Source organism: Poecile atricapillus, chromosome Z (genome assembly GCF_030490865.1).
Source record: "Poecile atricapillus isolate bPoeAtr1 chromosome Z, bPoeAtr1.hap1, whole genome shotgun sequence".
NCBI classification, from domain to species: Eukaryota; Metazoa; Chordata; class Aves; order Passeriformes; family Paridae; genus Poecile; species Poecile atricapillus.
The window spans coordinates 46,940,685-46,953,198 of NC_081289.1; the positions used below are offsets into that span (position 1 = coordinate 46,940,685).

The window sequence follows — 12,514 nt, forward strand, 5'->3', positions numbered from 1 at the left end:
ATTGGCATGAGTCTCTCTGTAGATACTAGTTTTCAGAAAACTAGTATCTAAATCAGTGAGATGTTGCTAAGGTTTATAGTTCTTAGATATTCATTCATCAGAGAATAAGAATTATAGCACCTTGCATCATTTTGTCAATATTTTACTTTATTGTCACAATGTTAATTGGAATACCACAAGTGAACTCAGGAATAATGCAGGTATTTGTTGTTTTTAATCTTGGAAGCATACACTTTGTTTATGAACAAAGCAGTATGACCATCAGCAAATTTTCCAGTTGTCTCATATTTCTCTTTATCTATTATGTCTGGGACATAAAGAGTATAAAGGTCATCACATACTGATAGATTTGCAAGTGTTTATAGACAACAAAGAATTCATAAGCACATCCTATGAAAAATCCTGGTTGTTCTCTTTCACAGTAGTTACATAGTATCTGAAGTGCCTGAAAAAAATACTGAGGCATATTTACCTTCTGTCTCTTCCATCATCATCCTAGCCAACAAACTTCAGAATTGTCAAAATGTTTTCCTTGTCACCTGTTGCCCAGAAACAGCCCTCTCCCCCGACATTAGCTTCCATTTCAAATGTACTAATGCCTGAATATCATCCTGTTCTACAAATTTTATCTTATTTTAAAAATGTTTAATTTGTCATTAATCTACATTATTGCAAATAGGTCATTGTATTAAATTACTATCATAAATAATAATTTATTTGTATTTTCAAGTTTACTTTTAAAACCCACTTCACTAGAAGTAGCTGTAGCAAATACAAGAATATGAGCTGTATAATAGGGCAGAAAAACCAACAATTATTGTTTCCTTCTGCAGTAGCAGAACCTAGCCAAATTTAAAAGTCAAGACTGAAGTAAGCCCTTCAGCAGAACAAATATTAATTAATTACTATAATGCAGAGAAAATTCATGACTTAGAAAATCCATGACCACTGCTCAGGTGAAAGCTACTGATGATTAGGATTGAATTCATTAATTTGAACTGTTGGTACAACTTTACATTGACTAAAATAAAGCTATGTGTTGGTGAGGTTTTGTTGATAGAACCTTTTAACTAAATAGATTTCCAATATTTTATTTCACTTACAGCTTTATCAGATACCCACGGAAATTTTATCTTGAATGGAAATTTTGTTGTAAGCATGTCAAAAAGAGAAATCAATATAAAAGGAGCCATTTTCGAGTACAGTGGTTCAAACAATACAATAGAACGAATTAACAGCACTGATAGAGTTGAAGAAGAGCTAACCTTACAGGTGCATATTTACTTTTTTCATAAGTTTGAAGATTTCCTACATGATCATTATGTTCAGAATTTTATGTTCAAATTCACTGAAAATCAGCTATCATTTTATCTCAATCAAGGTTTTGTGTGTAGGGAATTTATACAGCCCTGATGTGCGTTATTCATTCAATGTCCCAATAGAAGATGGAAATGATCTGTTTACATGGGATCCTTATGGACCCTGGCAAGACTGCAGCCGGATGTGCCAAGGTACTGTGAAGAATTTTTTTCACCAAAACAAAGGACCTGATGGGATTTAGGAAGGGACACATCTTAAGTTCCCTCACGTTTCACCATTACTTGTAAGGAAGAATTTTGTTACCCTCAGTAAACTTTAAGTTCACAGAGCATTTAAAGAGAGAATAGCCTCTGATTTTTGTTTTTGTTATTTTTAGTACTTACGCAGTACAATTCTATGTTTAAACCTACATTTGGAGATATGGGAGCATTTGATTAAAAAACGGGTTGAGTCAAATATAATACATGCTTATAAAGTGGTGTTGTATGTCTATTAATATTCATTAGGCTTCTGTTATACCATTTCCAGGTGATCACTGATTTGTCTGGTGTCTTTCATACTTATTTGTCTTTTTTTGATTATCTGCTACATGGGATGAAGCTGTTTAAAGATATATTCAACTATTTTAAACTGTTACTCTCTAGGCCATTCTAGTATAAAAATAAAGCCACAACATTTATGAATTGTGTATATATAAAAGTGTATGTACACAGATTTTTGACAAATACTCCTATTACTGGGTGCTAGAAAAGCCTGAAAATATGTGAGTGTTAGTTTCTTCTGGCTTTGAGTCAGGCTGTATACATGCTCATGTGCTAGAGAAGCAGAACAGCTGTCAACTGTGGTATTTCTCACAGAACTCCAAATATTTTAGGTACCCTGTAATCAAATTTTCTGCTTCTTTAAGGGAAAGGATCACAATGCCTAAGTTAACATGGTGGTTTAGGAAATATATTAATTAGCAGGGCATGCATGATGAGTTTGGAATACTTGGCCTGATGAGTAAATGGACTATTGCACTTTTATAGCTCTCTGGAAGCTATACCACTGTAGGACAGCTGGGAGGTGGAGAAGGTGACTGGGGAAGGTTGTTCTCCACCTAGAATGTAATGAGCTGCACAGAGGAGCATGTTAGTGCAGAATCTGCGGTATACAGCAATTTGTGTTAATGGGGCATCTCAGATCCTAAATGACGAATGGAATCCATAAGGCAGTCTTATTTTAGCCCTTTATTTACTTCTTTTGATGCTTTTTCAAGGTACTCGAAGAAGAAGAATTACATGTATACGTAAAAGTGATCGTGTGGTAGTGTCTGATCAAAGATGTGAACTTATACCCACTGTACCAAGTGTCTTTGAGGAGTGTAACACAGACTGTGAGTTAAGGTAAAGAAGGTTCCTAACTGATGGAGGTATTGTGGTCTTATGTGGTTTTATTGACTGACATTGAAATAAGGCAATTCAGATTGATTTATCCTCTGTCCATCCCACTCTACCTTCCTCATCCTTCCCATCTCTCCTTGTTTTCCTCAAATCAGTTGGTGTAATGGCTTTATACATGATATTTACACCTTCAACTCCACGTAGAACTGGGGTACTTCACTAATTTTTATTGGTAAAATACAAAATCTCTTGCTAGAATTGTGAATCTGTTCTATGTATTCTGGCACAAAATGTTATACTGCCACATTAAATACGTTTTCCACCAGAATTGTACCCACAACTGGAACTAATTTGAAACAGACTTGTGTTTTTGTACTCCAAGATAGCCCACACTGAAATATTCAGAGGATGAAGAGTTAGAATTATAGCTTACATTTTTCAAAGTCACCTAGGAGATTAAGACAAAAGATCCTTTAAATTTAAAAAGTTATTTTAAGCCTATGAGTCAAATTCTTTTATATTGCTTTGAAAATCCAGTCATGAGATAGAGTTTACAGTTTTATTTGTTCCCTAAAATGAATATCTATATTTACATTATAATTTGTGGTACATTCTCTGAGTGCTTTAATTGCCATGGTCATATTTTTCAGAACATAGTTAGCTTTCCACAACAGTTTGTCATTTTAGGTGGCACAGTGTTGGCAAAAGTGACTGTACATCAAAGTGTGGCCCAGGACATCAGTCTGTTGAGATCCACTGCATGAAGTACTCTACTGCAAGAGGATTCAGTGCTCCAGTGGATGATAAGTACTGTGCTGATCAGCAGAAACCACCAGGCAGAGAGCCTTGCCATGGTGACTGTATGTTAAGAAGTTGGCACTACACAGAATGGTCAGAGGTACAGATTTAAAACTTTATAACTGTACCATTATAGTTCTGGTGGCTGTCCATACCAAATTTTTATTCCTCTGTATATTTTTTAGTTTAATGACTAAATGAAGCAATGTTTGACAAATACAGATATGTAGAATCAGCTAATACCAACCTTTATATTTCAGCAACCTCCTTATATTTGTGTAAGAATTGATAGCTTGTTTGCAGCTTGGTTTTGGATGTCAGCAGTAAAGATCTGGTAATTAAAGGTGTATATTTTATTTACAGTCTTAATAATTTAGTTCTGTGCAATTTTGGTTTTGTTCTTCCTTAGAGTTTTGTCTTGGAACTATTATACAAAGTACTGAATTTATTTCAAATGAACATGTTAGCATTCTGTGGATTAAATGGAGGACACTTGTGTCTGGCACAGTCATTAACATCTTTTTCCTTTAAGACTGGTAATGTATTTTTGCCTGGTTTTATTGTATTCTGTTTCCTGTTTCATAACTATACACCACAGTGTTCCAGGAGCTGTGCAAGAGGTGTCAGAACCAGAGAAGCTTTTTGTATGAACAACTTGGGTCGCCATCTTCCTGACAGAGAATGCCAGGAGCTTCCAAGAGTTGTGACACAGAGTTGTAATGAATTCTTATGTCCAAGCTGGTCAGTTACTGACTGGAGTGAGGTAATGAAACTGCATAAAACTTAAAGTACATTTGGTCCTGGTCATCAATACTAAAATAAGCTGCATTAAATGTTTAGGGGTTTTATTTTATTTTGAGCCACATGGTTATGAGAGTTCTGAAGTCCTATGATTTATCTGATATACATCACACATCTACGAATGGCATGAACTTACAGAACTTCTGTAAAACACTCCTAGAATTCCTTTTTCTCTTTAATTTTGTTACATTAAAATGAGGTAGTGAAGATAAGTAAAGAAAATGTATTTCTTTAAGACAAATATTTATTAATTTAATACAAATACAAAAAAAATTGAAATTTAATTAATTATATTAATTACAATAATTATAGTAATTTGCATACCTTTCTTTTTTATGAAGCAATGATAACTATATAGCAAACTTTTTAATAGCATTATATTAATTTTATTATAGTTTAGGTGGATATAATAGAATTGTGGACAGTTTAAACATTTTTCCAGTGAAAGCTGTGATATATGTGCTATTATTGTATTGGAAATAAATTATCTGCATTGCACATAGCTTTCATCATTTGTAGCTTTAGAATCTTAACAGTAATTTCTTTGTATTAGCATTTGAGTAGAACTTAACAGGAAATTAAAAGTTAATTAAAAAATAGGGTTTTTTGGACTACTTGCATTCATGGAATATTTTTGTTATTTATGTGATTTTTAAAATTCAACAAGTTACTAAAAGAAATTGAAGCCATTAATGCAGATTCGCATCTCTGAAACTAGTATTTATAATAATTTCACAGTGTCCTGTGACATGTGGCAAAGGAATGAAGCATCGTCAAGTCTGGTGCCAGCTTAATGATGAACAACTGAGAGATGATTTCTGTAACCCAAATGACAGACCAGAGTCAGTAATACCGTGTGAACTTCATGAATGTGCATCTTGGCAAGTAGGGCCTTGGGGATCAGTGAGTACATAAGGATTCCTGGCTTCTTGTTTTATAGTTCAGGCTATGAGCAATCACAAAACAATACTTCTTGTACATTTTAGTTGAATCTTAAGCAGTTGTTTTAGTTGCATTGATTCACGTGTGTGCAGGGTCCTTTGTAATTTAGGAACACTTATACATAAGTTAAATGCCTAAAATAGTAATTGATCCTGAGCCTTAGTATCAAAGATGGTTTTGCCCATCAGTGTAGTACATCACCAGAATGAATGAAAACAAGGGTAGCAAACTATTCAGATGAACAACACTGGTAAAAGACCAAATATTTATAGGTAAGTGGGCATATTCAAATGGTTGCTTCAATTAATATAGATCAGTCTTCAATCTACAATATACTTAATCAATCATAGAAATGTATATGCTGGTAATAGGGGAAAAGACTTAGTATTTTATTGTTACATTTTGTTTTTACTTTCAGTGATAAAAGATCTGCTATCTCTTTATGTGAAAGTGCTGTTGAAAACTAAATTCCTGTGTGGCACTCATTTAATGTAAATCAGAGTGGATTTAAAATGCTAAAAAAGAAAAAAGTGAATTTGTGAAGGAAGCTTTTGTCAGTAAATGAATGAGAATTAATTAAAAAAACTAAGGTACTCAACTTCATGTGGTTTTTATAAGATCAGGTTACTCAAAGCAACAGAAGATTATTCAGTGTTTCTTGGATGTTAGTGGGAAATCATAACCAAATAGCAGCTGATCTTTATCTTTTTACACACAACCTGTTACTAAAATACAGATTAAATATACCTTTGGAAATTAAGTATATTTTTACTTTAGACATTCCTTTTACTTTTTTACCTTAGAGATAACCACACTGTTATCTAACATAATGTAATCTTACAATCACTTTTGGTGGTGACTTTCCATTTCTACAAGCTAAATGTAAAAGTAAAATAAAAAATTAATTCAGTCCTATGATAGAATTCTTTTGAATAAAAAATAGTTTTCTGAAATAGCTTGTACAAATAATTTACCAATCTCTGTCACTGGAGCAGAACTTTTCATTGCAGTTTTTACACTGTACCACCTGGTAATAGCCATTCACAACTAGGTTTTCACAAGTACTTGCGCTTGAATCACAACATTTATAGTGATAGGATTTGTCTCACATTTTCAGCCATCTGATGTTTTAGGTGGCTTCTTTGAGTGCATTCTGATCAAACTATAGTGAAGAGCAAGACATTTATTTAACAGCTGCAGTTCATGATTCATTTGAAGCTACTCCTTACTCCTCCCTTTCCCTTCCTCTACTCTCTCTTCACAAGTTTTTATTGCTGAGCATGACATTATAGAGCTTGGATTGTCCCTTTGATCAGGTCAGGTCAGCTGTTCTGGCAGTGTTCCTGCCCAGCCTCCTGCTCATTGCAAGGGATAGAAAAGGGGAAAGAGAAAGCCTTTGTCCTGTACAAGTGCTGTTCATTGGTCTGCTATGGACACTGGTTGTTAACGCTGTCACAGTAGTCATTCCTATTCATTCTGGAAAGAGTTTTAAAGTAGAAAATGTAATTAAAAATTAAATTTGATTATAAATAACCCTATTACAAATGTATCAAACCTCTGCCTTCAACAGTGTGCTGTAACATGTGGACGTGGATACCAGGTGCGCGCAGTCAAATGTGTTACTGGGACATACCGGGCTATTCTGAACGACGACAGGGAGTGCAATGCTGCCACTCGTCCTAGAGACACTCAAGTAAGTTAAAAAATACCTCTCTACTTCTCTGTCAAAAGTGTAGGAATACAACTGTTTTCTTCTTCCACTTTCTGTGTGGGAACTTGGAGGAAGTAATTTCTAAAATGAGAAAAAAATACTGGAACTCTATGCTTTTCTTCACAAACATCAAATTTTGTCTAGGGAATTAAGTAAAAGAAGGGAAATTTTAAGACTGGATGTTTGAAAGGTGGTATGTGATTGAAAGACTATATGACTTCAAGGAATCCAAAGGCCTGTGATTATTTGGCAGTGGGGGAAGCTCCAACATGTAGAATATTGTAAGGACACTGCTTGCCATCCTGCTTTATAAATAGTCCCCAGCTGGCTTCTTTATTAGGCTTCTAAATATAAAAGCCAGTTAATTGGTGTAGTTTATTTCTGCTTAGATGTGAAAACAATGGGTTTGAGTATCCTTTGCATTTTTACTTGTGGTACCTTTGGCTACTGACTGAAACTGGATAAATTCATATACTCAGTAGCTGAAGGTATAAAGCACAGGATAGCACAGCCACTGTCTTTGCTTGGTCTTTCTGTGCTGCCTGTGTCTCTGAAGCAGGACACTGTAATGTCTATGCTCCTTCTCTCCAACAAGTTGGCCAAAACTGTTCTTTATCGAAGTGCCAATAGAATTAGTTATTACCAATACAGTTTTAAGATCAAATAATTTTTCTTTGACACTCTATTAAAACAAAACAAAGCAATTCAATGAAAAGTCTTTGAATAATTCCAGAAAAAATGTAAAAGATGATATTTACATGTTATTTAATGCTAACCATTTGTTTTACGTTTGGCTCTTCTGAAATGTATATTTCAAAAGCTTTTTGTTTTTTCTCACCCCCACAGGAATGTGAATTGCCCTCTTGTCCAGAAAATACAAAATTATGGACTACTTCACTTCCTCTAGTTCATGTGGGGAAGGTGACCCAATGGAGATATGGATCATGGACCCCAGTATGTAATGTAGCACTCACCTGGCAGAGCAGTCCTCCACTCATTCACCCATTTTTCCATGAAGCTTTCATTAATATATTTTTCAGCCTGAAATCTACTTGGGATAGATAAAAAAGGAGTTCTAATATTTTATTAAGAAAATAAACTGTTTCTTAGGGAGCAGATAGACACTTCCAGCAAACTGTATGCTTCAAATTCAACCATGAAAAATAATAGGAAAAAAAGTAAAATTCTAGGAACTGGGGTTCTGAGTACTTTTGTATGGTAGGAAGTGTTTTATTGAATGTAATTTATCAGTTTCTGAACAACATTTCTGAACATCTTTGATTTTAAAATATTATTTAAATCTTTTATGTGAATAGTAACACTAAACTGTTGGACTCTTTAAAGGTCTAATTTAACATTTTTTGTAAAATAAACATTAGTAAAACAGTTCCTACATAAATTTTATGCAATGCAGAGTTTTTATTTTCATAATAAAAAATAGTAAAATCAGTTTTACTTGATAGCAATGTGAAAATTTAAAATTATCTATACAATGTGCATATGTCGGTTAATCCCTTGAGATATTTAACAAAGCATATTATGCAGTTATATTTTTGCACAACTATTTTAACTAAATAGCAATAAAGGGTGCATAAACTGAGGCTACTCAGTTCTTCATTATATCCACCTTTAACTTCTCGGCTATAAAGGCATCAGAAGGGGCTCAATGGAATCTTATAGAAACCATAGTGAGAAATGGATTGTTAATATTAATTTTTATTTTAACAGTTAATAAAAGTTATTGCATCCCTGTGTAACTGCTGAAGTGTCCTGGAAGTAACTGATGTTTCTGTTGTTACTTGCAACTGTCTAATTATGCCATGTCATAGTTTAAATGCTGGCTGTTTATATATATACTGAAATGATTCATGAGAATTAAGGCCATGCAATTCAGTTCCAAGCCAACAGAAACTATGTTAGTATTTTAGATGCTTGGATGATCTTGTTTTAGTCTCCTAAAGTGTGATGACCTTGAATTGTTCACTGACAGTGCTCTGCATCCTGTGGGAAGGGCGATCGTGCTCGCTATGTGAGTTGTAGAGATGCTCGTGGAGAGATAGCAGATGAATCTTTGTGTGCTCATTTACCACGACCAGCTGAAATTTCAAGTTGCTTCAGCCCATGTGGAGAGTGGAAAGTTGGAAATTGGTCCCCTGTAAGTATTAATTGTAAGAATTTTTTAATGTGTGTGTTTAGATTATTGGCCAAGTCTCTGTTTAAAAATTGAGAGTTTGGTTTTTTTTTTCTTGGCAATTGTGATTGAAATTGCATCCCTTGAAAAAGCAAAGTATATGTTTGTTCTTGTCAAAAGTAAATATAAATGTATTTGTTTATTAATTATCAGTGTTCTGTGACAAGCACTGTGTTAATCTTTTGGTCAGTGCACAGTAACGTGTGACAGTGGAATAGTAACAAGACAAGTCATCTGTGTCAACTACCATCAGCAAATTAATGAGAACTACTGTGATCCTGAAGGCCGACCTTCTAAGGAGCAAGAATGTAACATGCCACCATGTCCACCAGTTCATCATCATATTCCAAAAATACCTGACCATCCAGGCCGTTTTCCAGAAACAGGTTACCTCCCAATACACCCTGCACAAGACAACTTAAACCAGTGGAACCGTCCATCTGTGGGAGGATATCAATGGAGAACTGGACCTTGGGGAGCAGTAAGAAATTTTTCTAGAATATAATAACTTGTTCTGTAACGTGTGTGTTAGCACTTCTAGAAATGTTATTGCAGTACAGATTTGGTCAAAAGAGAAGTACCTTCATTTTAAAAAGTATTTTTATTCTTGTTCTTACTGTTATTCAGAATATATTAAATTCTAGGTGTAATTTTTCTGTGATTTCAAATACTTCCACATAGTAGTCATTTTTATTTAAAAATTTCACTTTTGAAAGTTAAAGTTTAAAACCAAGCTGTTTTAACCAATATATTTTACATTTCTTTGATCATGTAATGGCAAAATGTATGTTTACCTGTTTTGGTAGTGCTCTAGTACTTGTGCAGGTGGATTTCACCGCCGAGTTGTAGTATGTCAAGATGAGGAAGGAAGAAGTGCCAGTAACTGTGATGAGGCAACAAAACCTTCAGAGTCAAGACACTGTGATTCTGGACCCTGCCCACAGTGGAACTTTGGGAACTGGGGAGAAGTAAGAGCTTTTCACTTACAAAAGGGAGCATTGTTTACCATGTAAGCTTAGAAGTAGAAACATAACTATGTGCCTGTGAGTGGAACTGAACACCTTGTTTTTCCTTATTTAATAGAATTTAAAATGTAAAAAGAATGAGTTTCAGCCTGTTTATCTAAACTTTATTCTTGGATCAAGTCCAGAACTGTAGTAGGAAGATGAGTAATGTAAAAATACATCCAAAAGAAGTAAGTATTGTGTGAGGCTAAGGATATACAACATCAACAAATCATATAGTTGTTGTACAACACATATGTTGAGACATAGAAAATTATATTCCATTGCAAAAAGCTGGATTGTATGCGGAAAAACCCCAGTGCAATAGCTCATCTAAGAAAAAAAAAAGAAGCCATAAAGAAACTTTATTCCATGTAATTTCATAGGTACTAACAACAGTAACTGCAAGTAGTAGTAGCTACTGGGTTGTAGTTACAAATTAGAAGTATGGAGATAGGATCATGCATCTAAAAATTCTGCCTGAGATAGAAAATTTTGATGACACTTGTTATGTTATTGGACAAAGAATAGTTTCACTGTGCTGTGTGATGTCATATTTTGACCACACAGTCCTGCTCAAACACTATAGAAAGAGCTAAAGCTGGTTATTTTTGCATTTATTCTAATCTAACCTCTTGTGATTCTTGCCCACTTTTATTACTTTTGAAAATCAGTTACTGGAATTCAAAAAAAGAAGAAAAATTGATTGAGTGACTTTTTTATTTTACCTTTTTTGCCCTTGTTTTGGGCAGTGTTAGCTAAATGTCAGTCTAAATACAATATTTTTTTCTGTCCATAGCCAGAGACTTGGGATACACTTCACGTAGATGACGCAGTTTTTTCTAATTTTGAATCATTGAGAATGCAATAAAAAGGTCTCAACTATTACAGATTGGTTTTAAGAGATCATTAGGAATGAGAACTGGTATCAAAGAATTACAGGCAAACTGAAACTCAGAAAACACAAGTAAAAAAAATAAGTATAAAAAATCCTAGAAGTATTTTACACTTAGTCTGTATAAATTGGACTGTGTAGAAGTGTGCCCAGTATCTGAGTTTTCTGCCACTGTCTGACAGGAAAAAGTACTTTTAAGACAAATTTCCATCTTTTCTTCTTACTATAGAGAGGAATACTTGCACATTTATTCTCATAATTAATTCTCCTTGATGAAGTGTCTGTAAAACTGAGACTTTCTGCAGAAAATCACTTTATAAACCATAAAAATGTAGTTTGGTAAAGGTTTTGGTGAGAGAATTACATGAGATTAGACTTTAAGTCCTTGTTCTTGAATAGAGCGTCCAGGGAATATGAAGATAGACATAGTAGATAATATGATATACTGATTATTGCTACATCTTCTGGTTTGATGGTATATGGTGACTGTTAATAAAATTATTGCATATAAAATTCTGTGTTTCAGTGTACTCAGACTTGTGGAGATGGAATAAAGACAAGACTGGTGATTTGTCAGCTTCCTACTGGCCAAATGTTGGGTGATCAAAACTGTGACATTCTAGACAAGCCACCTAACATGGCACAGTGTAATGTGCATTCTTGCCCTGGTGATGTTTCTTGGCATCGGGGACCGTGGAAATCGGTACGATAGCATTCAATAATATTTTTTGCTTTCTTGTTCCTTCTGTCACTCTATTTCCCCTTGTCTTTTAAAAGATTTTATGTCATTATTTTATTTGATAACAGTGAAATAATAATGCATGTGGAATATAGCCACGTAGTTTTATAAAGAAATTCTTCCTGCAGTCATAGAATTAGATGAGAAGCAGTCATTTCCTTCAGTGGGAATAGTACCATGCTCTGTAAAACATCATAGGGAATATTTTGAAAATTACCAGAAATCATCATAACTGATAACAGTATCTAATGGGTGTTCCATTTGGAAGGGTTACAGTTTGATATGTGTTTAAATTTAAAAGTTTTTGCTGTAAATTACACTGTAGTATTATCTACGTATTTATATTTGCAAAAACACCTTAAACTTTTTAGTGCGTAACGTTTTTCCTATAGTATATTTAAGTATAAAATAACTCACATCCATGTATATTATACTCTGTCATCAAACATTTTACTCCTTATTACTTGTACATTTGTGTATAAAACTTTATATTAGTGGTTTTAAAACAGGGACTAATTAAAGTTATCTATGTATAATTATGTATGTAACTATAATATGCTATTGTCTACATGTCACTGTCTATTAATGTGTAAAAATGCCTACTGTAATCACCATTAATCTTTAAAATTGCCACTAGTAGATTATTAACATACTGAAGTAATCATAGCAAGCTCTGCAATATAGAGCACATTATAATTCCCAAGCTGTGAATTTGACAACAATATTGATTA

At 33.9% G+C, this 12,514-nt stretch overlaps 1 protein-coding gene across 1 annotated transcript in view; it reads left to right on the forward strand.

Annotated features, from left to right (window-relative positions):
* The window catches only part of LOC131573649 (A disintegrin and metalloproteinase with thrombospondin motifs 20-like), an 84,314-nt gene that overhangs the window by 44,622 nt on the left and 27,178 nt on the right, over window positions 1-12,514 (forward strand). Inside the window, exons 17-28 of the mRNA XM_058827802.1 lie at window positions 1,106-1,272; window positions 1,382-1,511; window positions 2,579-2,705; window positions 3,390-3,600; window positions 4,099-4,263; window positions 5,040-5,204; window positions 6,814-6,936; window positions 7,801-7,908; window positions 8,945-9,109; window positions 9,336-9,626; window positions 9,952-10,113; window positions 11,571-11,747. Coding sequence (XP_058683785.1) covers window positions 1,106-1,272; window positions 1,382-1,511; window positions 2,579-2,705; window positions 3,390-3,600; window positions 4,099-4,263; window positions 5,040-5,204; window positions 6,814-6,936; window positions 7,801-7,908; window positions 8,945-9,109; window positions 9,336-9,626; window positions 9,952-10,113; window positions 11,571-11,747 — 1,991 coding nt within the window. The remainder of the gene's footprint in view (window positions 1-1,105; window positions 1,273-1,381; window positions 1,512-2,578; window positions 2,706-3,389; window positions 3,601-4,098; window positions 4,264-5,039; window positions 5,205-6,813; window positions 6,937-7,800; window positions 7,909-8,944; window positions 9,110-9,335; window positions 9,627-9,951; window positions 10,114-11,570; window positions 11,748-12,514) is intronic.